This window comes from Chlorocebus sabaeus, chromosome 5 (genome assembly GCF_047675955.1).
Source record: "Chlorocebus sabaeus isolate Y175 chromosome 5, mChlSab1.0.hap1, whole genome shotgun sequence".
Classification (NCBI taxonomy): Eukaryota; Metazoa; Chordata; class Mammalia; order Primates; family Cercopithecidae; genus Chlorocebus; species Chlorocebus sabaeus.
In genome coordinates, this window is record NC_132908.1 from 44,960,415 (window position 1) to 44,985,684 (window position 25,270).

The following is a 25,270-nucleotide window of genomic DNA, read 5'->3' on the forward strand; positions in this document are numbered from 1 at the left end:
AAAAGCAGAAGAGGAGAGGAATAGTGTCAGTTTGGGGCCCTGGATCAAGAGTAAGTCCAGTTTTAGATAGAAGATGCTCATGAGGCATCCAAATGCAGCCGTCCAGTTAGATGCTGGCCACACAGTTTCAGAATCTGGAAGTGGGGTGTGGCCTGGAGATAGACATGGACACGTTATTGGGGGAATCAGTGTGTGTTTGGTGTTTAAGCCTTTGGAGTGGAGGAGATCACCTAGGAGCATAACACGGCATGGGAGAGACAAGGATCTAAGTGGACACTGGGTTGATGGGAGGAAACATTAAGAACAAATGGAGAAGTACTCCATTTAGTCAGAGAGGACGGAGGAGAGCCGGCACTCCACAGATGCTGGTCCAGTCCCTTGCCCTCAGAGCTCCCTGGCAACTTTCTCTAGGAGGTAGATTTTTGAATGTACCACTAGCTGAGATTTCTTCGGGGCACAAATGAGGAGAAGCACAATTCTAGAAGCAATTAGGAGGCCATGACTAACATTCCCAGGCCTTCCCCATTCTTCATATTATATATGTAATCAGAACCACAGAGTTCAATGCAGCTGCTGGAAAAAATGAAGTTGATGTCTTTGTCCTAACATGGAAAAGCCTTTATAAATTCTTAACTGAAAAGAGCAACATGATCAACAGTTATGTAGCATGCTTCATTTTTTGTTTAGACTAAAATAAAACATGACCTGTGAGGTAAGAAGAGGTACTGATCTGAAGAAGACGGTAGCCCAGGGTGTGTTTAATCAGAGTAGGAAAATTCTGGACAGAGCCACACTGACATTTTCACAGTGCTTTGCCTCCAGGGAGTAGAGCAGGAGCATGGGAGAGATCCTTTCACGGCTTAAACTTCTGCTGCTTTCACATTTTTATAATGAATATGAATTAGGTTGGACAAATGACATTTACATTTTTACAAGTTAAAATTGTCAAATATTGGCAGTTTCATTAGGATCAACCTAAATATATTTTGTAATATAAAAGTCCAGTAATGATGTTTAAAGTAAAACAAAACCTGACACCTTAAGCTGCATGCTGGTCAGGTGGGGTCTGACCAGCACAGGGCAAAGTGAGATTCCAGCCACCTCTGTCTTGATACAGTGCCCCTGCAAACCAGCTGGAGCTTGGCCAGAAGGGTCCTGAGCCTCAGGCCATAGCTCTCCAGTGAGTCCCCTCTCCCTGCTAATGCTGCCTAATTCCCACCTCCCCACAGCTTGGGCCAAGAAGTTCATGCAGTCCAGCCTGAATCTCAGAGAATGGTTACCCTCACTCATGGGTGTCATTTTCCATGTTGGGGAAATTGTGAAGCACACAACTAGGGAGTACACAAAAGAGTTTATGGGACCCTTTCCTTAGAGTGGGCTTCTGTCCTGAGGTGACTGATACAGTTTGGCTGTGTCCCCACCCAAATCTCATCTTGAATTGTAGCTCCCATAATCTCCACCTGTCATGGGAGGGACCCGGTGGGAGGTAACTGAATCATGGGGGCAGATTTTCCTGTGCTCTTCGTGTGGTAGTAAGTCTCATGAGATCTGATGGTTTTACAAAGGACAATTCCTCTGCACACACTCTCTTGCCTGCCACCATGTAAGACGTGCCTTTTACTCCTCCTTCGCCTTCCACCATGGTTGTGAGGCCTCCCCAGTTACATGGAACTTTGAGTCCTTTAAACCTCTTTTTCTTTATAAATTACCCACTCTCGGGTATTTCTTCTTAGCAGTATGAAAATGGACTGATACAGTGACCCAAGCAAATCCCGCTACCTTTTGGCATTGGTGTCGGATGAGTCATATGGCGACAATGGGGGCAGGGTGTCCACGGTCAGCCTTTGCCGGTAGCCTTTCACCATCACCGGTGTGAGCCAGGAAAATGTGGCGAAGGAGAGCAGCCCCGCATCATCCACCGGGTTGGGTGCCAACCTGCAGACAAAAGAGATGCTCAGTGTTCTGGGCATTGGGGTCATTGCCCCAGCTCTCTCTCTGGATTGAGCTTGTAACTACAGTAACAGCCACAGCTGCACTAAGAAGCTGTGACTTGCATTCATTATGTTCATTAGCCCTTTTAGCTGTGATGTGCTGGGGCCAGCTGGTGAGAGCCAATTGTTAAATTTTCAGGAATTTTTCAAGTTAGTTGTTAAACACAGTCAATATTCAAAATTAAGTTACATAAGTTTTAATAAATTGTCTTAAAGACAAAGGTAATAACAGTCAAAACTCATGGCTTCCTTTTTTTTTGTTCCTCTTCCTTCTTCATTTCTTCTTCCCTTCCTCCTCTTCCTTCTTTTTTCCCCTCCCCTTCCTTCTTCTCTTCCTTTTTTTCCTCCTCCTCTTCCTCCTCCTCCTGCCCAGATTTTCGGGGCATTAATACTCCCAGGGGCAAAACTTCACTAGGGGAGTATAGAAGTCCACCTGACATCCTCTGGGTGGAAAACTGGACACTTTCTAGAAGGACCTAGTAGTATCCAGGCCCCTCTGCTCACAGCAGTGACACTGAGGCCACACCTCATGTTACCTTTTCCTCCTTCCGTGCATCACTCTCCCTAAATCTTTCTCCTTGCTCCTTGGAATCACTTCTCAAATAAGCTATTTGCCTCCAAGTTCTTGACTGAGGCCCTGCTTTTGGGAGAATTCAAGCTAAAATCATGTGAATAAGGTACTATGTGCTCAGCACATAGTAAAAATTCCCTGAAAGGTGACTTTCATGATACAGTCATGGATTACTTCATATATTCCTCACAACAACTCAGTAAGATGGGTGGCAGGGTAGTATTATACGCCCATTTCATAGACAAAAACATCGAGGCACAGAGAGTTTAGAGTATTTGCCCAAGGTCTTACTGCTGGAAAGTGGTGGGACAGGAGTTCAAACCCACTGCTTATTGACTCCAGAGTCCTATCATTCCCTTCAGCACCTCCCCACATTGCCTCTCCACAAAGCAATTATAAACTGGTTGAAAAAGTGGACAGTTAGAGATCTCCTGGGGCTAGGAATAATAGCCCATGTCCTCCCTTCCAACCTCCACCTGTCACCTTGGAGGGCTCAAATGTGTGTGTCCTTGGCCCAGACAGAGATGCTGGGAGAAGGTAGCACAGTGTCCACTTATTATAGAGATGCCACTTGGCTTTCTGTTGCTCAGAGAACAAACCACAGGGCCTCATTCCATGTAGAAAAGGCAGCATTTCATAAAGTTATTGTTAGCATAATGCTAATAATATATACAATAATACAATATGCTACAAGGTTGAGCATGGGAGCTCAGAAATCAGACTACCTGAGTTTCTATCCTGGATTACAAAAATGACCCCATTTTCTCTCCCCATCTGTTCCCAATCCCTTGGAATGTGACCTGGCAGCTCATTCCATCAATAAGTCGAGTCTGTTTCCTCACACTTTGAATCTGAGCTGGCTTGTGATCTGCTTTGGCCAATAGAATGCAGTGAAAAAAGTGGTGTGCCAGTTGCAAACCTGAATCTCAAGAAGCCCTGCGTGCTGCCACTCATTCCCTTGGAAGCCCGCCGCATTACTGCTTGACCAAGCCTGGGCTAGCCTGCTAGAGGTTGAGCACACATGGGGTCCAGTTGCCCCACTGCCCCAGCCAACAGCCGGCCCACCCCCAGCAGCACAGCCACCTTGCTCTACAGGAGTAAGTCTGGTCAAGACCAAATGAACCACCCAGCTGAGCTCAGCCCACGTTGCTTTATTTTGTGGGTCACCCATCAAGCTGTAAGCTAAATAAGTGGCAACTGTTTTAAGCTGCTAAGTGTTGAGACAGTTTGTTACAAAGCAAAAACTACCTGGCAAACCTTAGGCAAGTTACTTAACCTCTCTGTACCTGTTTCCTCACCTATCAGATAAAGATAGTAACAGTACCTGCAGGGTGGTTGTGAAGAGTAAACGAGAAGATATTTGTAAAGCACTTGGACAGGTCCTGGATCATGAAAAGCTCTCCTTAAACCTGAGCTACTGCATCCTTTTCACCAAAGGGCAGGAGGAGGCAAGGAAGTGAGTGGTTGATAAATGAATGAATGCGTGCATGGGTGGACGGACAAAAGGACCAGCAGATAGAGCAGCAGATGGGTTGCAGGAGCAGTGCCCACTCTCCTGATGGACATTCCTGGAGGTCCTGCCCTGGCCCTCCCTTCCATCTTTCTTCTGACTTACCTTGCACAGGGTCGCACTGGGATCATGGTCTTCAGGCTGGGGTCATATCTCTCTGCAAAGGGTCTCCGCCGGCCTCGCTGGTCCAGATCTGAGATAAGGTAAGGTCCTTCACTCACCATCCTGATGGCAGCCTGGAGCCCTGGGGTTTTGGCCTGGGGACACTTTCACTCTATGGAAGAGAAATGGCGAAGGTTATTGAGAGGTGAAGATGTCTAATTGGGATCAGGCAGCCCCTACTCTACCCAGATCAGTTCCTTTGCTTTGACCCCTGAGAACTGTTTTCACCAATGAGCTTTCCACATTTGTAGGGGAGTGTAGCCAGAAGACCTGCTACGTCCCTTAACACTACGCTGAGGCTTTCTTATTAGTAGGACCCTTTGGTTCCTCTTTTCTCATGTTGGGTTGGCCGAGAGCAGAAAACCCTATGGTGTGTTGTCGGTTGGGAGCCAGCCCAGTGACCAAGGCTGAGTCCCAGCCCAGGGAAAGAGCCCCAAGAAAATGGGTTTTCTTTCTTAGAATTACTCAGAGTGAAATTTGACTGACATACACACACATGCACACACACACACGTGTGCACATACACACATCCACACAGATGCACACGTGCACACACATCCACACACATGCACACACACACCCTTGCACATACACCCACACACGCCTGTGCACACAGACGCGCACACCCCTTCTTCTTTCAGATTCTCTCAGATCCCCAGGAGTCTATGCATCCACATCCCCTCCATCCTGATACCCACTGGTCAGAGAACTTCAACAAAGCCATCCCCCAGGACCAGCCACATCTGGACAGGCCCACATTCCCCACACTTCTGTGACTGCTGCCCCAAATGAAAACCAACAACCCAGGTGGAGAGGACACTTTTTACGATGTCTATTCAGTCCCCAAGCCAGCCACCCCATTCTCCAGCCACCTAAATTCAATCCATAGAGCATGATCCCTGAGGGTTTCCCATGCCTAGTCCTAGTCCTTTCCTGAGGCCTCCCTCTATTCCTGCCCTAGGGTCCCATGACAGCCCCTTCCTCATACTCTATAGATAAATTCTCCTTTTTTACCTAAGGTATGTTGAGTTGTTCTCTGCCACTTGCAAACAAGGGCCTTATTATTATATATAAACAGGGGTCACATTCCCATGAGTTCTTTCTGGAAGTTTCCATAGCTAGAAGTAGTGAATAAACTGATTCCCATCAAGTTGCTAGTGGCTGATAAAACCATGGCATGGCAGAGCTGGAAGTGTCCTCAGATGCAATCTTTTACACATTTCTTATTATACAGAAGAGGAAACAGAGGCCCAGAGAGAGAAAGGACTTACTCAAGAGTATATAGAGAATGAGTAGCATCTATCTCATCTGAGGCACTCTGGATACAGGAAACTGATGTTCCTTCCCTCCTCCAATAACCTACAATAACCCTTGCTTTATTATATTACAAGAAGCAACTCCTCTGGAATAATATATGTATTTCTTACAACAGAATTTGAAAATCATAATGTCTTCATCTCAAAAAGATAAATCCCCAAACGTGGAAACTGAAGACTTGTAGTCAGATGGAGAAGCCCACATGTTTTAGAGCTAGTAGTTGCTGAAAAGCTCTTTAATCATTGTTAATGAATTTAAAGTTGTTGTTGAGACGGAGTTTCATTCTGTTGCCCAGGCAGGGGTGCAGTGGGGCGATCTTGGCTACCTGCAACATCTGCCTCCCGGGTTCAAGCAATTCTCCAGCCTCAGCCTCCTGAGTAGCTGGGACTAGAGGCACATGCCACTGCATCTAGCTAATTTTTGTATTTTTAGTAGAGATGGGGTTTCACCATATTGGCCAGGCTGATCTCGAACTCCTGACCTCAGGTGATCCACCTGCCTCAGCCTCCCAAAGTGCTGGAATTACAGCCATGAGCCACCAAAAAAAAAAAAAAAAAAGAGAGACAGGGTCTCACTCTGTCGCCCAGGCTGGAGTGCAGTGGCACGATCTCAGCTCATCATAACCTCTGCCTCCTGGGCTCAAGCAATCCTCCCTCCTCAGTTTCCCAAGTAGTGGGGACTACAGGCGTGCACCACCATGCCCAGCTAATTTTTGTATTTCTAGTAGAGATGAGGACTTGCCATGTTGCCCAGGTTAGTCTCAAACTCCTGGGCTCAAGCAATCTTCCTGCTTCAGCCTCCCAAAGTGCTGGGATTACAGGCATGAGCCACTGTGCCCAGCCGCAGTTAATGAATATTAATGACACGAATACCATAGACCCAGTTGTAGATTCCTTATTCAATGAGAATATTAGCAGCTACCAGAGACTCCCTAAACCTCTGGACAAGCTGCATACTCTACTCTCCACCCTCTATTTGTATTATTGAATGCTGCACTCTAGCCATGTGGAATATCTTACCACTCCCTGGACAAACTGTTTATTCCTCCTGCTTTTTAGTTTTTGTATTCACTTCTGCCACAACCTGGAACCATCTAGGATCCCTTTCTTCACTTGACCAATTTCTGCTCAGCCTTCAAGGCTCAGTTCAAACATTTCCTTTTCTAAGAAAACTTTCTTACATACTTTTTTATTTCCCCAAACTGTGGGCTTCATGTTTGTCTTGTTCACAGCTAAATTTCCAATACCTGGAACAGTCCCTGGTACATAGTAGATGTTTAATACATATTTGTTGAATGAATGAGTAATAATAAGTATGAGAAACATCTAAGATGCAAATCTTCTCCCCAGAAAGTGAAAAATAAGCACACAATAACATACAGTAAAATATAAATTATTTTGAAATTAAGTATGGGATGATATAAAAATAATAAATAAAGTATAAATCATAACATTGTGTTAACCTTGGAAAAATTACTTTTTAAAAAGGGTTAAAACTAAGAAGTCAGTCAAGGAAATAAAAAGAAACACTAAATAGTAGATTAACTAAAAAAAAAAAAAGTAGGCAAGGAGGGACAGAAGAATAAAAAACAAAAGGAATAAATAGAAGACAAATATTAACAGCAAGCCAGTAGGCTTAAACCCAACCATATCAATAATTACATTAAACATAAATGAACTAAACATTTCAATTAAAAAGCAAAGATTATCGGACTGAATATAAAAACAAGATCCAATGATATGCTTCCTATGAGAAGTTTATTTTAAATATAAAGACACAAATAAGCTAAAAGTAACAAGGTGAAAAAGGAATACCATGTTAACAGTGCAAAGTACATACAGAGATATGTATTTATGATCTTAGGATAGGGAAGAATTTCTTAAAGCAATTTTTTTAAAAAGTCCTAAAGCAAAATCTTGATATATTCTAGTACATTGAAATTATAGATGTCCATTAATCAGAAGACATTATTTGTAAGAGAAGCAATATACTGGTATAGATGTGACCCATTTAACTGTAAAGAATCAGTATGCGATTTATAAAGAATTCTCAATATATTAATAACAGAAGGACAAACAATTAATTAGAGGAGCCAGCAAAAGACAATTGACAGATGATCCAAATAAACACAAAAATATGCTCAATCTCTGAGTATCAGGAAAATATGAATTAAAACCACAATCACAATAACAGCCATTTCTCATTCTTCAAATAGACATTATTTAAAAGTCTAAAAATTGCAAGTCTTGGCATATGTATGGAGCACTGCAGCTCTTAAGCCCCCCTGGTGGGAATATAAATTGTATAACTAATTTGTAAAGTAATTTGGCATTATCTGGTCAAGTTAAAGATTGTCTTACTAACATAGGCAGCAATTATCCTTCTTAATTATATATATGCCTTGGAGAAAGCCTGCCTGTTCAAGCAGTCAGATACAGAGTGGCCACTAATTTTGCAGGCTGTCTTCCATTCTCCTCTGAATTTCCTCCCTGCCCCTGCTAGCCTCTCTCCTCTCACACTGGTGTCAACACTGAAGTTCAATCTAGGAAAACACAAGGAAGCAATCCACAGAGGATGGACTCTCATGCAAAAAATATTTTTGTGGCTCCTCTACAGTAATATTTATAGTGGCTCTCTTTACAATATCTTAAACATCCATGAATAGGAAAATGGATGAATAAATTGTATCTCATGAGTTTGGCATATTTCTATTCAACAGTAAAAATGAATAAACTAAGTCCACATATCAAACTTTGTGTATAGCTCATGTGACAAGTTGAGAGGGGGGAAGAAAGCTGCAGAAAAATACGTACATTCTGATGCCATTTATTAAAGTTCACAAACTTGCAAAATATACAATATACAAATTCATGTACTTACAATATATAATAATATATTTTATTTAATAATGACTATATTTGTAATAAAATTTCATTTCTCCAAGTACTTGAAATTCATTATATTGGAGAATCATATTAGAACCAAGATCTGGGCACTAGGTAAATTCTTTGTTATTAGGGCGTTGCTGCTTCTAGGCCCTCTCAGCTGACAACGCAAGGAAATACACGTATGCATATTAACTAGTGCATAAACACATATCTATAAATATTTCTATATGTAACCATCCACATCTATTTTAAGCTAACAGTGAGTTCATACAGATTCATGCTGACTCTCCAACTTGAATCCATTACCATAATTATCACAAGTCTAGCCTCCTCCCCTCGCTTATTTGTAAGCTCCAGTTCTAAAAGTGAGAAGCCTGGCTCTCACCATCTACTATGTGTTTACTTAACTGTTCAATTAAGTGTACACGTATAGCAGTATCAGAATTGTCATCCCATAGCCCTGTGAGAAACAACTTAATCAACTAGAATCCGATGCTTCCAAGAGTATAGTACCATATGAAGAAGAAAAAAAAAAATAGCCACTTTACAGTGAAGAAGCCTGGCATACATGACCTCTGCCAGGTAATCAAGGTCAACATCAGCAGTGATAAGTCCTGTTGATAATGTGTACCCTTAATATGATGTGGCAAGAAGGGCACTTTACCTCTGAGGTCCTCCGCCCAAAAGCCCATAATGCCAGTCTAATCATGAGAAAAACATCAGACAAATCCCAGTTGAGGGACAGTCTACAAAATACCTGGCTGGTAGTCCTCAAAATTGTCAAGGTCATCAAAGACAAGGAGAACCTGAGACAGTGACACAGCTAAGGGGCACCTAAGGAGACCTGACAACTACTTGTGAAGAGGCTTCTTGGTTGAGATCCTGGAACTGAAAAAGGATATTAGATAAAAACAAAGGAAATCTAGTAAAGTATAAATATTAGTTAACAATGTATCAATATAATGCATTAATTATAACACATATACCATACTAACATGAGATGTTATTAATGTTATTAGTAAGGGTAGCTGGATATAGGGTACTGGAGGACTCTGTACTAACTTTGCAATTTTTTTTGTAAACCAAAACCAGTTTTAAGAAATAAAGTTTATTTTTACAAAGTGAATGGGAACACTCTACACCAAATTCAAGATGATGGTTACCTCTAGGGGTGGGGAAATAAGATCTGGAAGTTACTCTGGTTTCCTCCCACATTGCTGTTATATCTGATCATAATTTTAAGAATCTAAAGCCTGAAAGCAGGCTGTCTGTGCTCAGTGTTACTGAGTAATGCAGACCCGTGCTACAGAAGTTCTGAGAAAGTAGAGGTCAGTACCGTCTGGGAGGAGGATGGGGTTAGGAAGGACTTTTGTGGGAGGTAAGACTAGAAGGATTTGAGAAAAAGCCCAAACAGAGAGTTTAGGCTGAGCCTCGGTTTGTGTGTGGTGCCTGTGTCGTGAGGCTCTATGCACCAGACTTAGGTAAGAGTCAAGACAAGGCTGGGCATGACTGTGAAAGGCTTCAGATTCAAAACTTTCCTTGGATCCTTTTCCACAAGACTTCCATTTGTTTGTTTACCAGAAAGCCCTTCAGAATTTTCTCTACGCAAGGCACCCCCCACTCAGAGAAGCCTCCTGCTGACCTCTCTGCGTTTACTTCCGGAAACAAAGGGAAGCTATCCACTGCGGAGATGCTGGGGCTGAAGAGCTTAAAAATTGGCCTCTCATTCTTGCATAGGTCCTTGGCTCCCTGCATGAACAGAACCTAGCCCTGGTCTGGATCAGAAGCAAGAAAAGAAGCCTGAACCCAAGTGCAGCCTTTGGGCACGGTCTTTCTACCGCATGCCCCCTCGCTCTGCAACTGCCGGGCAGAGTGGACAGTCAAGCTGTGGTCCCTGATCAACCACCCATGACCTCCCAATGCCCGCTGGGGCACTGCCCTGCCCTTGGTAACCTGAGCAAAGCAGCAGTAGGAAAGCAGATTCGCTGATGAAGAAGAAAGAGCTCACGGCAAGTTCTGAAACCCAGCTGAAATTATTTGGGGGAGAATCACAGAATCCAAGACATGGCAAACTAGCCTCTCATGGAGAATTTCCCTCTGGCCCACCAGATCGGGCCTCAACACGCTTTGGTGACAGACCCCAGTCACTTCTTCTCAAGACAGCCCGCATGCAGTATTCCTGCATCTAGTCTTGAGAAAATACCAGACGAACCCAAGTGGCCTGTGCTCTTCAAAAACATCAATAGTACGAAAGACAAACAAAGGTGAGGAAACATCTCAGATTAAAGGATACAGAAGATATGTGACAGCTAAAAGCAACACACAGCCTGGATTGGATGCTTGAACAGAGGAAAATAAATGTGCTATAAAGAACATTATTGGCCCTAGTCGAAGGTCAAACTGTGCACTTGACTCTCATGTCACCCGCCTGACTCTCTTCCAAGTGTACTTTACTTTCTTCCATTCCTGCTCTAAAACTTTTTAATAAATGTTCACTCCTGCTCTAAAAAAACAAAAATAAGTAAATGAAATTTTTAAAAGAACAGTATTGGAACATTGGAGAAATTTAAATATGGACTATAGATTCTGCAATAATATTTTATCAAAGATGAATTTCCTGATTTTGATATTAATGCTAAAGTAAATGTGGCAAAAATGTCACTGCAAATCTCAGTGGAGGGTAGTTGGGATCTCTTAGCATTATTTCTGTTACTTTTCTGTAAGTTTGAAATCATCGCAAAATAAAAAGTTAAGCATTTTCTAAGGAAACACCCCTAAAGAGGACGATTTTTTTTCCTTCTGTGGAACTAAATGCAATTTTTCTGCACACTTCTCTGCTCTCAGGAGCCATGCAGCCTCCACTGATGTCCTCTTCATGTGCCTTGTGATATTTGAGGACCATTGTCATTTCCTACAACTCACTCCCAACCACCCAGTTGCTAGCTTCTCTCATCCAGGCTAATCTTTCCCAGCCCCTGTGAGAGGGTGGAACTCATTGTTAGTGGAGAACTCTTATCTATAATTTCTATTTTTTGGTTCCCTTTTCTAATGGTAAGGGACCCTGGCAGCAAGATGTCATCAGTTTGTCTTTAGGGCTCCTGAGTCCCAGATACCAAACACTGGAGGCCAGGACTCCCTGGCCAGGTCTGAGTAATCAGCATGCATAGGAAATTGGTGCTAGAAGGTAATTTCCTTGAGTGCTCCCCAGGGCATGGGAAGTTATGATGATCTGAGGTGGCTTGGAAGCATTGCAGCTGGAATGGCACTTTGCTAAATTTGGCAGCCCTGGGGGGAAAATGAGACTTTTTTTTAAATCAGGAAGCCTGCTTTGGCTAACGTCTCTATCCCCGTCTGTCACACCATCCTCTGCCAGGAGTGAGGAGCTGCCTGGGGTGAGAAATCTGCTTGCTGGCAATCACAGGATGGGGTCTGAGGGGTGCACAGCTGATGAGAGCTGGGAGGAGGCAGTGCCGACCCGGCCAGGGTCCCTGCAGCCATCGTGGCTCTGTTCTTGGCATTGTATTTTCCATGCAGAGCATCTGAGGATTGGCAGGAGGTGCCAAAAAGTCATTGGTGCACCCCCTCTGCTGTCAGGCAGGGGGTTCCTAGCCTAACCTCAACAGACTGGACAGGCAGAAGCAAGAAGGGCTCTGTTTACAGCACAGGACACAAACTGTGGACCATGTGCAACTTGCAGTTCCATTTTATATGGCCTGCGTAGTTTAAACATTTTTTTCCAATTTGTGGAAAACGTTTAAAAATGAGGAGATACCACATTAAAAAAAATAAGACTGGTTTCTGGCTTTCATCAAATATCAGGAGCTCTGTATGCTCACATGATGACAATCCACTCACGTTGAGCACAGCAACCCCTCCTGGGCAGGGCATACATGCTTTAGTTTGCCACAATCCCCACCACTCCTTACTGTCTCTGTGACTCTGAGATTTGGGGTCACGTAACATTTATTATTGCATTAGCACTGCTGTCTTCCTTATAGTGTTTCCTGAGGCCTTTTTCTCTATCCTCGTCTCTGCCCCAAGAGAGAACAAAAGATGTCTAGAAGTCATCTCAAGAAGAACCATTTTCCACACCTGCCCACTTTGTTCTGTTATATTTCATTTCTGCCCCTGTCTAGCCCAGAAAATTAACAACTTCATGTTCGAGAATTGGACCCTGGGTCTTCCTTGGTGCTCATGATGGGAGTCCCTCCACCAACCAAAAGCAGGCACACCTTTAGTCATAACATTTTTCCCAGGTACAAGACTACAGCCCTACTTCTTTCTTAATAAATCCATTCTTCATTTAAAGCCACCAAAGTTATCAATATCTGATGGTCTCCGCCAACCCCCACAGCCCCTTCCTCCAGGGCCTGACAGGCCTCCAGCACAGAGGAGACACTGGGAGCTCTCCCAGGCCCTGCCCGCACCGCAGCTGTCCTGTCTGTCCCCAGGTCCCCCGCACCTGCAGCAGCCAGACCAGAAAGCCCTGTGAGTGATGAGGGACTGGCGTTGGGAGGGAGGGGGAGGCAGAGAGGTGGCAGAGGGAAGTGCATGCAGGGGACAGCACCAAGCTGGGGGTGCAGGAAGGGAAGTGGGGTGCTTTTGCTCAAGTCCCCTCATCCCCAAGAGGTCCTAAAACAGTGGCCAGTGATGGCATCTCCAAATGAGGTCATCCATCCAGTTACAGACACATTCCGACATCATCAGAGAAGGATGCAAGAGCCTGGATTTAGAGCAACTGAAATCTACACTCCCAGGAAAATAATATATTTTAAAGAAGAAAAGAAAAGAAAAGAAAAGAAAAGAAAAGAAAAGAAAAGAAAAGAAAAGGAAAGAAGGAAGGAAGGAAGGAAGGAAGGAAGGAGGGAGGGAGGGAGGGAGGGAGGAAGGAAGGAAGGAAGGAAGGAAGGAAGGAAGGAAGGAAGGAAGGAAGGAAGGAGAAAGCTTCCTATGAGAACCACAGTAATGCTTCATGAATTCCAGGTCTTTTTTTTTGGGTGGGTGGGGGGTATAAATCCCATAATTAAATTGTGAATACTACCCTGTATATGTGTTTGTGCATGCGTGGAAAAAGACTTAAATTATTCAGTGTAGGCTTTTGTATTTCAGAGATTTTGAAATCGTGTCTAGGCATATCTGCCTTTTCTTTTATGATAACGGGGGCTCCAAAAGTGGAAGAGGGGCTGCCTTTCTTCTCGGAGCCTCGATCCTGCTGCCTCCCGCTTGGGCAGCCCCATTCAGTGGTGTCACCGCCCCCCTCCCCACAGCCTGTCCTGGGGATGAGAGACAAGGGCCCGTGGGAATAAATGGTGGCCGCTAATTGCTATAGGGAGAAGCTTTACCTGGGCTGAGGACGAGAGGGAGGGGAGGAGGGTCAGCAGTCATGGGGCTCAGAGCCTGGCACCTACTACCCAGGACTCCTGGGCCTCCTTCTCCCCAAGGACCTCAGATTCAGCTTCTCTTGTCCCACCTGCCTGAAGTCCTCCTCTCCAACTGCCCCATTCAACTGCCACTCCCACCACACCTGAGAGGGAACTCTGGCGGACCAACATTCCCTCTGCCCACATTAAAGGGCTCTTCCCTCTCCCAGGATGGCCTGTGGCCCGGTCTGGTTCTTTGGTGACAGTCAGAGCCTGTGCATGAAAGCACTGTGCATGGTCAGCCCTTCCCTGGCTGTCGCAGCACATCCTTGTAGAAGAGAAGGAGAAAAATCCTCTCTCCAACCCTGATTCTACAGACGAGAAGCCCAAGGAACAGAGGCCTGTCCACGACTGGCGTGGGGCTGAGACCAGCACCCAGGTCCCCTGAGTCCCACTCCAGGCTCCTTCCTGGGAGAATGCATCGAATTTCCTACGCTGTGTTCCTGCAACGAAGAAGCAACTTTGGGATCAGGGAAAGAGAAGGAGGGGGAGGGGAGGGCAGGGGGAGGGGAGGATGGGGTAGGGGTAGGGGTAGGGGAGGGGAGGGGAGGGGAGGGTAAGGTAATCTCCAAAACAGAAAATCTCATTCATTCATTCCCCATTCATTTAACGAAAAAGAAAAGGGTAATTTGAGCTCAATTTGTCTTGAAATGAATGGAAGGTAAGTCTGATACCGGCACTAGCAGCTAGCCCTTGCATACAAAAGTTCCCCATGTGTCAGTCTTGGAACCCTGCACACCCCCAGCGCAGGTATGATTCCGGGAGCCCCTTCAGCGCCTGGCCCAGAACAAGCGCCCGATTTCAGGTGAGCCTAGCCGAAGGGTTCCACAGCGCTCAGCGAGCCGGCTGGGAGGAAGCAAACTCTCTAAGTGCAGAAAAAACAAATCTTGATTCCGCTTTAAGGGTTACTTAGACACCTTAGAGGACCCTCCCTAGCCTCACGCACGTGGATTTTATGAGGAACTCGGCCGCTGCCTTCTCCTGTCCTGCGCAATGCCGCCCCCTGCTGGCTACCTTCCGGCTCCGCCGCTTCCTGGACATGCGAATTCGCCGCCTTTGCCCTACCTGAGTTCTCTTCCTATCTAGAGGAAGGTGGAGATGGAGCGGGGCTGTGGGCAGCTGTGTAGGAAAATGGGTCCTCCCAGGAAGGAAGGCTCCCCGGCCTGGGAAGTGAGCTAGACTGACAACAGTTTCCTTACGCGAGTCCAAAGTGTCCCATTTAATTTCCCTCCGTTCTTCCCTTCATTAATGCAAATCACTGCTAATAATATCACTTGACATTTCTGGAAGCCCTTTGTGTATCGCAAAATTCTTTATCCTCTTTATCACCTGATCTTCACAACAACCCCGGGGGTCTCATAAACACAGCAAAGACTCGCTTCCACAATCTTCCAAACGGAGTCAAGTGCTATCAAGTTTATGCAGGAGGAATGCTGATCAGTTTTCCTCCATCTCCATGAAAGGCCGGGCGGAGACGGATTTCCACCCAGACAAACGGTATTGGGCGCTACGCAAGAAGATTGGTTGGCCTAGCAGGAAACAGAGTGGAGAATGATGGAGAGGGACTGTACGGTCTGTATCCAAGGAAGTCCTTAGGAAGAGACCAGACAAGCTCCTGTTCCAGGCAGAGCGTGGACTCACCCAGGGTCAGGGACCTGAGGCCCAGTCTGGGTGTACACACACCTGGGGGTGGGGCAAGATAATGCACTGGAATACAAAAAGAAAAAAAATAGAAATCCTTTTTGTATTTTTCCTCTTCCTTTAAAAGTTCTATTTTGCGGGGGGGGGGGAGGGGGGAGGGACTGCACTGGGAGTTATACCTGATGTAAATGACGAGTTGATGGGTGCTGACGAGTTGATGGGTGCAGCACACCAACATGGCACAAGTATACATATGTAACAAACCTGCACGTTATGCACATGTACCCTAGAACTTAAAGTATAATAAAAAAATAAATAAATAAAAGTTCTATTTTGGCTGGGTGCAGTGGCTCAGGCCTATAATCCCAACACTGGGGGGCCGAGGCAGGCGGATCACTTGAGCCCAGGCATTCAAGACAAGCCTCGGCAACATGGCGAAACCCCATCTCTACTGAAAATACAAAAATTAGCTGGGCGTGGTGGCATGTGTCTGTAGTCCTAGCTACTTGGGAGGCTAAGGTGGGAGTATCACCTGAGCCTAGGAAGTCAAGGCTGCAGTAAGCTATGATCATGCCACTGCATTCAGGCCTGGAAAATGAGAGTGAGACCCTGTCTTAAAAAAAAAAAAAAAAAAAAACCTCTATTTTGTATACAAAATAGTGTACATAAAATTGTGTACAGTGATATACATGTGTAGGGGAGAAAAAGTGTGATACTTTTCCTCACCACTCATATGGGTCGTGGCTGACACTCTTGTAACAAAAGGCAGACTAACAAAAGGAAAGCATAACCATTTTATTTCATCAAAGTTTACCATGACATGTGAGTCTTCAGAAATGAATACCGAAAGGCTCAGGGAGAACCGTCCATTTTTATGCTTAGATTCAATGAGGAATTGACAGTGGTATAGAAATGTGATTGGACAGAAAGTTCTGATCGACTCTAATGGACCGAGGTGGTAGGATGGGGACCCAGCAGGGCCTGTCTGTGCAGATTCTTCTTGGCCTCTCTGTGCAGCATTCCTTCTTTCTAGGTATGGGGCACGACCCCTCTGGAATGAGGGTCTTAGGACCTACTCTCAAAGTTGGTCAGAGAATTTCTTTACGGCCAGTTCCTGTGCAGAAGGGTGGGGGAAGGTTTGAGTCATATTTTTAGGTTTTATGGGTGGCTTTGGGGGAAGAATTTCTACGACTCACCTTGGGGAAGGGGAACTCTGGTTTCTATGACTCATCTCAGGGGAGAAAGAGGGGCACAAGGGGTACCGGAGGGCAGGAGAAGGTCAGAGAGAACTTGCTTCTGAGGTCATCCAAACTCCATCAGTTCAAAGTACTCAGCCTGCCAAAGTGCTATACTTTGGGGTATTGTTGTCCGAGCCCCAACACATGTCCATGCTGCACATCCCTTGTAAATAACTGTGCATGCATAAGTCAGGAGTCTGCGTGCTCGAACACCTGCAGTGGTGCTCTGTGGCAAGGGAAAACCGGTGTTCAATGGGAAGGGAATTTTCCCAGCTCTGAGGTTCTGCGGGGTCTCTATTCCAAGTGAAGTTCTGGCCGGGCATGGTGCCTTACGCCTGTAATCCCTGCACTTTGGGAGGTTTGGGCGGGCAGTCCACCTAAGGCCAGGAGTTCAAGACCAACCTGGCCAACATGGTTGAAATTGCATCTCTACTAAAAATACAAAAATTAGCCCGGCATGGTGATGCATGTAGTTCCCAGCTACTCGGGAGGCTGAGGCAGGAGAATTGCTTGAACCCTGGAGGCAGAAGTTGCAGTGAACCGAGATTGCGTCACTGCATTCCAGCCTGGGCGACAGAGCAGGACTCCGTCTTAACAACAACAACAAAAAAGTGAGGTTCTGTCTGAAAAAAGAAAAAATTAGAGAGGAGTGGGGAGACAAAGACAGAAAGAGACAGATAAGAGAGTCAGAGCAGAAAGACTTGGCCCAAAGGCCCCAAGAAGTGCTCAGAAATCAGTGTGTGCAGTTACATAGAATCAATAGCTTATAGTGGCTAAGAGTAGAAACTGTGGAATGAGATCTGTCCTCAAAATCTCTAAATTTCAATGTCATCAACTACAAAATGAAAACACTATCCTAAAAGCATTGTAAACTAACCGAGGATTCAAGTGGATCATGCAAGTGAAGCGCTTAAACACAGTGCCTTAAACAGAGTAAACACTCAATAAATGGTAGCTATTGTTTGTGAATAATAATTTTAAAACGAGCAGGATCTCGCTAGAAGTAAGAATTCTACCTCCTGGGTTGCTGTCAGAATCTGTCTAGTAGAAATACACTGAAGTCTCTGCTAAAAGAAGGGGTTTGTGTTTTTCACTTTATTTGCCTAATGAACTAAGGAGAGAGAGATAAAAGGACTATCAAACAAAGCTGATGTCAAGTGATTCTGGAAAGCAATTTGGAATTTGCATGGACTTTTAAAACAGTAAGTGGAAGAAATAAATGTAAGTAAAGCAATAATAGGATTCGTGAGCCAGAAATACATGCATGCAACAGTCAGAGAACAAGCCCTCTAATAAAGAACAAAAATATTTCACAGCCAGAAAATGTGGGTGCTGGCCTCAGCTCCACCACTTACAGCTTAAAGACCTGAGCAAGCCCCTTGGCTCAGAGAGCTAAGCCTAGGAATTAAAACCTGCCCCCAACACGAGAAAGAATTCTCAGAGAATCCATTCTCAGAATCAGGAAAACTATGCTAATTGCAAACAACTAAATTTTCCATTTAAATGGTTGGGTCACAAAAATCTTGTAATAAACCTATTTCTTTCTTTGCATGGGCTGTTAAGGAGCTTAGAGCAAAAACTCAGCCATCTGTAGTAACTGTACACAATCCTATGGCATACATTTATATGCAATTATATGCCAGGAAGTGCTCTGTTAAGTCTAAATCATGAACACACCCCAGATCAGTGAAGGATACTGATGTGTGAGGGGAGAAGGAGGTGGGGAGCATTTCAGTGAATGCCACCGAGAGGAACGGAGACCCTCATATCAGAACAGAAGTTTCCAAATCAGTACGGTTCTCTCTAGAGTACAATGCCAACCATGAAGTATCTGGGAACCAAGGATTGGCAAGGAACACGGTTATCGAGTCAGCAAAGTGTACTCCTCTTTGCTCTGATGAAACGTAGTTTTGCACTAATGCTACTCAAATATGCTGCACTGGATGGCAAGCTCTGCATGAGGGGCCATCAGGCACTAGAAATAGAACTTCTGTGAAGGGGCAGCCTCTCTGTCCCCCTGCTCTAAGCAGGCCATGCTGGCTGGTTTGGGGGTGAGGCCTGTATCCCCAGCCCTTACTACTTGCTTTGTCCTTCTCGTTTTCTTCCCTCTCCTGTTTTATTTTATTATTTTATTTTATTTTTGAGATGGAGTTTTTCTCATTGCCCAGGCTGGAGTGCAATGGCTCAATCTTGGCTCACTGCAACCTCCACCTCCCAGGTTCAAGCAATTCTCCTGCCTCAGCCTCCCTAGTAGCTGTGATTACAGGCACATGCCACCATACCTGGCTGATTTTTGTATTTTTAGTGGGGACGGGGTTTCACCATGTTGGCCAGGCTGGTCTCAAACTCCTGACCTCAGGTGATCCACCCGCCTTGGCCTCCCAAAGTGCTGGGATTACACGCATGAGCCACCAGGCCCAGCCCCATCTCCTGTTTTAGATTCGAGTTCTAAACCAGCCTATTAAAAGCCAGTGGTGTGGTTGTGGGCAAGGTATCTCCTCTGCCTGGGACATGAGTTTCCTCTAGAAAATCAAAGAGCTGAGTTAAATGCAGGTTCTTAAATTGTTTGTGTGCCATGGACCTCTTTGGCATTCTAGTATATTCTCAGAAAAAGTATTTCTATGCATGAGATGAAGTACATAGGATTGCAAAGATAACCAATTATACAGAATGCGCTTACCATAATATGTATAAAACACAGCTGAATATTGTAAGATATATGCTTCTATATTGATGCACTAAGTAATGTGATCTAGCAGAAGGCCTAATGACTATTATAATTTCAAAACATTGATGCATATAAGTGATATTCTGAGACATCTGAAACAATTGAAATGAGATTTGAGAATATCGTTGATTTCTATTGGTAACAAGGTCACAGATATTGCTAATAGTATCTATTTGTTGCCCCATCAAGGAAAATACCAAATTTCAATTTGTACAAATAAAGATGTCATTTTTTTTTCCCATCCAAATTCATAGGTGCCCTGAATCTAGCTAAGAGGTCCATGGACCACAGGCTAAGAGCAGCTGGACTGACGACTTCTAAAATTGCTTTTGACTCTGAAGCGGTTGCATTCCATAGAATTTTCTAAATGATACCAGGGGACAGATTAGGGGACATTTAGGATAATGGGGTGAAATTTTACAATCTTAACAGCTGGCACCAGAGTGAATCAGAGGGTGGGAACCATTTCTGTTTAGCGACTGCCTTGATCTGTCTCTTGGGGCAGTCAGAGACACCCTAATGACTTGCTTGGCAGGAAAGGGCATCAGAAGGAAGAACTAAACTGCTCTGCGTAAAACGTGTTCAAGAATTGGGAGGTGGGGGCAGGGAGAACACAGAGGGTAATCAGAGAACCAGAGAGGAAACCAGAGCCAGAGCAGGCAGAATGGTGAGGGACTCCTTAAGAAAGCAGATGGTTGATATTCAGTTGGAAGTTGTTGACTTGCTGTCAACAACTCTTCTGACCCCGCACTTCATTAAAGTGGTCTACACATACAAAGGAAATAAGGAAAAGTGTTGAATTCTCCTGCTAGGTCAATGCAGTGCAGCAAAGGAGAGGATGGATGGCCTAGTGGGATGCTCAGGAAGGCAGAGTTAAAAGAGGGCATGCAAATCAAAGTGCCCGGATGCACAGAAACTTTGGGAAGCACATTCGCATGGGGGCCTGGACCCTTCCTGTCTAGATCATATGGGACAGGTGCCCTCAGCTAACCTCTGTGTTCTCAGAGTGTGGGCCAGAGACCAGCAATATCAGCAACATCTGAGCCTTGTTAGAAGGGCAAATTCTTTTTTTTTTTTTTTTTTTTTTTTTGAGACGGAGTCTCGCTCTGTCGCCCAGGCTGGAGTGCAGTGGCCGGATCTCAGCTCACTGCAAGCTCCGCCTCCCGGGTTCACGCCATTCTCCTGCCTCAGCCTCCCGGGTAGCTGGGACTACAGGCACCCGCCACTACGCCCGGCTAATTTTTTTTGTATTTTTAGTAGAGACAGGGTTTCACCGTGTTAGCCAGGATGGTCCCGATCTACTGACCTCGTGATCCGCCTGTCTCAGCCTCCCAAAGTGCTGGGATTACAGGCGTGAGCCACCGCGCCCGGCCTAGAAGGGCAAATTCTTAAGCCCAACCCCAGACCTACTGGATGGAACCATATGAGGTTGGGGTCCAGCAATCTGTGTCTTGCCCTCCAGAAAATTTGGATACTCAAGTTCAAGTTTGAGAACTTCTGCTGTCAGGCGTTATTATTTCCATCATTGCATTCCAGTGTTCCAGTCCCCAGAGAGGTGTATGCAGAATTTCTCCCAGCACTCAGCCTGCTCCCAGCCTGGGGATAAGAATACTGCCCCTCACCTTGCACTGGAGGGAGCTTTCAGTGCCAGGAGAAGCTCCCAGCCATGAGGAGCTCCCTACCCCTCCAGGCAGCCACTCCCTCCTGGGACCTTTCCAGCGACCCAAACGTCCACGCCTTCTAGGCTGGGGGTGCCCTCTGGAGTCACTTTTCTGAAAGAAGCCCTTCCGGACCGGAAAGACTGAAGTCTGAGTCTTCCCCTCTTCCTGTTGGTGACTTGCACAGCATAGTGCTCTGGCCACCATGGAAGTTGGTCTCTGAAGACTGCTTATTTACCAGTTTCTCTTAGAAAATCGTCCAGGGCTGCAGACAGAGGGCAGGGCAGGAAGGGCCAGCGTGACTGTGGCCTCCTTTGCTCTGCACATCGGCTGCTGTCACTGTGGACCACACTGTTACAGGAAAGGAGCCCCAATCCAGACCCCAAGAGGGGGCTCTCGGATCTCGCGCAAGAACGAATTCAGGGTGAATCCATAGGGTAAAGTGAAAGGAAGTTTATTAAGCAAGTAAAGGGGCTGGGCACGGTGGCTCACGCCTGTAATCCCAGCACTTTGGGAGGTCGAAGTGGGGGGATCACGAGGTCAGGAGAGCAAGGCCATCCTGGCCAGCACGGTGAAACCGCCTCTCTACTATAATACAAAAAATTAACTGGGCGTGGTGGTGGGCGCCTGTAGTCCCAGCTGCTCGGGAGGCTGGGCAGGGGAATCACTTAAACCCGGGGGGTGGGGAGGAGGGGGTCAGGGGTGGCGCGGAGGTTGCAATGAGCTGAGACCACGCCACTGCACTCCAGCCTGGCAACAGAGCAAGACTCCATCTCAAAACAAAACAAAAAAAACAAGTAAAGAAATAAAAGAATGGCTACTCCATAGATAGAGCAGCTATTCCATAGACAGAAGAGTCCCGAGAGCTGCTGGTTGTTCACTTTTATGGTTATTTCTTGATGATATGCTAAACAAGGGGTGGATTATTCATGCCTCCCCTTTTTAGACCATATAGGATAACTTCCTGACATTGCCATGGCATTTGTAAACTGTCATGGCGCTGGTGGGAGTGGAGCAGTGAAGACAACCGAGGTCACTCTTGTCACCATCTTGGTTTTGGTGGGTTTTGGCCGGCTTCTTTACTGCATCCTGTTTTATCAGCAAGGTCTTTATGACCTGTATCTTGTGCCAACCTCCTATCTCATCCTGTGGCTTAGAATGCCTTACCATCTGGGAATGCAGCCCAGTAGGTCCCAGCCTTATTCTACCCAGCCCCTATTCAAGATGGAGTTGCTCTGGTTCAAATGCCTCTGACAACATCACCCCAACTCATGTACAGATTAAGGCCTCTAGAACCTCTAAGTACTAAAGAAACCATGACCTCCTCTCCACCAGTATGGATTTGAAAATAAAAATAATAAACCATCAAATAAATACAACAAGGCACAATGAAGCCCTGCATTCTCTCATTACAATTATTTTAGTATTATTTTTGAAAGACCAAATACCAATTTTTAAATGTTTATCTTAAAACATTTCTGAAACCTGAAAAGGTGAAAAGAATTATTAAAAACCAAAGCCTCATACACTCACCACTCAGCTTAAGGAATAAAATATTACAATATTGGCTGGGTGCAGTGGCTCACACCTATAATCCCAACACTTTGGGAGACCGAGGCAGGCAGAGCACCTGAGGTTACGAGTTCAAGACCAGCCTGGCCAACTTGGCAAAACCCCATCTCTACTAAAAATACAAAAATTAGCCAGGTGTGGTGGCAGGCACCTGTAATTCCAGCTACTCAGGAGGCTGAGGCAGGAGAATCGCTGGAACCAGCAGGCAGTGAGCAGAGAGCACGCCACTGCACTCCAGCCTTCACAACAAGAGTGAAACTCCGTCTCTCTCTCTCTCTCTCTCTATATATATATATACACACACACACACACACACACACACATCTATGTGTATATGTGCATACATAGATATGCATATATACGTGTGTGTATACATATGTAAAACCAATTTGATTTAAAAAACTAACGGTATTTTTTCAAAAAATTCTGCTTTATTGCTGCTCGGAGCCAATGGTTCTCCCATTTTGCTGCTGGAGGTGGGGAGGGGGGCAGATGGGATGGGGCCCTGCACACTGAGTGGAAATGGGCTCTATTTCCTGTCCTCTGACTCCGGGGGTCAACACTTTTCTGGCTAATTCTATCCGTGGATCCGCCCAGCTCTGAAGCCCAGTGTGGCCTTCACCGCATTTTTGGGACGAGGCTGCCATCTGCTGGCCGCTCAAGGAAAAGGCAGTAGCTGCATGTGGCCTGGGGAGGGACCTTGCCTGGAGTGTGATGGAGACATCCCAGCGTGTAGAGAGTTCCCTCACCTGTGACGTGGGCAGTGTCCCACAGCAGCTCTAGGAAGAGGCAAGCTGGGGAAAGAGAGTCACCCTTAATGGGCAGATGACCAGCTGAGCTATGACGGGATGGTAGCACATGGGGTTTCCAAGGACACTTCAGGACCCAAAAAAAGAAAAAAGCCAGGACTGGGGAGAAGGGAATAACAGACAAAAGGTTTTTTAAGAAAGATAAACCCCCTAGAAGGAGAAGCAGGTGCCACTAGAGAGTCCAGAATGGGGAACAGAAGGTTCAAGCTCCAGGGCACTGGACTTTGTTCCGTCCAGAGATTGCATCAGCCCCTGTAGTAGCTCATTCCCACAGGGATTTGTCGGCTGTTCTCTCTGCCTTGAACATTCTTTCTTGCCCCAGTCCCCTTCCTCGGAGTAAATGTTTTTGTTCAGTGCTCAGGTCTCAGTAAACTATGCCCACACTGCCTCCAGGAAGTCCCCAGGGGCTGCCTTTTCCTCCACACCCTGTTCCTGCCTATAACCTCAGGTAGCCCTGTTCTGGATCAGCCTGCTTACTTGTTTACAGTTTTACTGTTTACTTACCCTCAGGAGATTCCAAATTCCCTGAGGGCAGGGACGACATTTCATCCCCAGCACCAGTGCAAGCAAGACAGTGAGAAACATTGGTTTACTAAATTGATTTTTTATGGCATTTTTGGAAAATCAGACATCATAATCTGGAAGAAAAAGGAAAATACTTTGAAACATATTTTCCCCAACAACAAGGTCTCCCCAGAAGTAAGGTGAAAATGATTGCCTTTTCTATTTATCTATAACCACATGTGGAGGGTGGGGGCGTGAGAACAAGAAAGAGAGAAAACAAATTATTTTATTTTCAGTTGTCATACGTTATAAGTTATGCTGTCCTTCAGTAAACAATCATAGTAGACAGCTGCTATTTGGGGTCTGGCCAGCATCCACAGCCATTCTTCCTTCAGGTAGTAAGAGCATCTCAATTTTACTTTGGCAAAAAAACCTCTTCTATTCTCCATCTATATGATCCAGGGCAGCAAATCCCATCCCCAGGCCCAAGTATGGGCACGTGGCTCAGGCCTGGCAAATCACGGTATGCCAACAGCTTAGCACATGACTGGTCAGGAACAAGTACATGGCCCAAGTTGGCCCAGTGAGATTTCACCCTGGAATCATTGAGGCAAGAAGACCTGGGGGGTGCCGAGTGTGTAGGATGTGAACCTGGAGCTGCAGGCAACCATATTGCCACCATGAGGCAAGAGAAGCTCAGAAAGTGAAGCCAAACAAAGGAACGCAGAGCTAGGAGAAGAGAAACGGAGACCTCAAGATAAGCATCCTTTCATTCTGGCACCCAACCCTGAACTTTTTCTGTAAAGACCAACAAACTCTTTTTTTTTTTCTTTTTCTTTTTTTTTTTGCCAAAGTTAGTTTTAAGGAGTCTCTGTTCCTTGCAACTGAACAAGTACTAGCTAACATAAAAAGCAGAATGAAGATGGGCGGGCACAGTGGTTCATGCCCATAACCTCAGCACTTTGGGAGGCCAAGGCAGGCCGATCACTTGAGGTCAGGAGTTCGAGACTAGCCTGGCCAACATGGTGAAACCCTGCCTCTATTAAAAATACAAAAATTAGCCAGGCATAGTGGCACATGCCTGTAATCCTAGCTATTCAGGAGGCTGAGGCAGGAGAATTGCTTGAACCCAGGAGGCAGAGGCTGCAGTGAGCTGAGATTGTGCCACTGCACTCCAGCCGGGGCAACAGAGCAACACCTTGTCAGAAAATAAAAAAAAAAAAAAAGAAAGAGAAAGAACAAAGAAAGTGACTTTCCCTTA

General features: G+C 45.5%; 1 protein-coding gene across 5 annotated transcripts in view; it reads right to left on the reverse strand.

The window, feature by feature from the left end:
* The window catches only part of ABCC12 (ATP binding cassette subfamily C member 12), a 72,148-nt gene extending 58,214 nt beyond the window's left edge, over positions 1-13,934 (reverse strand). For 4 of the 5 annotated variants that reach the window (XM_073015718.1, XM_073015715.1, XM_073015716.1 and 1 more), the window contains exons 1-2: positions 4,178-4,433; positions 1,780-1,935 (exon numbers count right to left, since the gene is read on the reverse strand). In XM_073015718.1, the coding sequence (XP_072871819.1) occupies positions 1,780-1,935; positions 4,178-4,296 (275 nt within the window). In that variant the 5' untranslated portion in view covers positions 4,297-4,433. Of the gene's footprint in view, positions 1-1,779; positions 1,936-4,177; positions 4,434-13,781 lie in introns of those variants that run through there. The other variant, XM_073015719.1, reaches the window with a different exon arrangement.
* Positions 13,935-25,270: the final 11,336 nt, after the last annotated feature.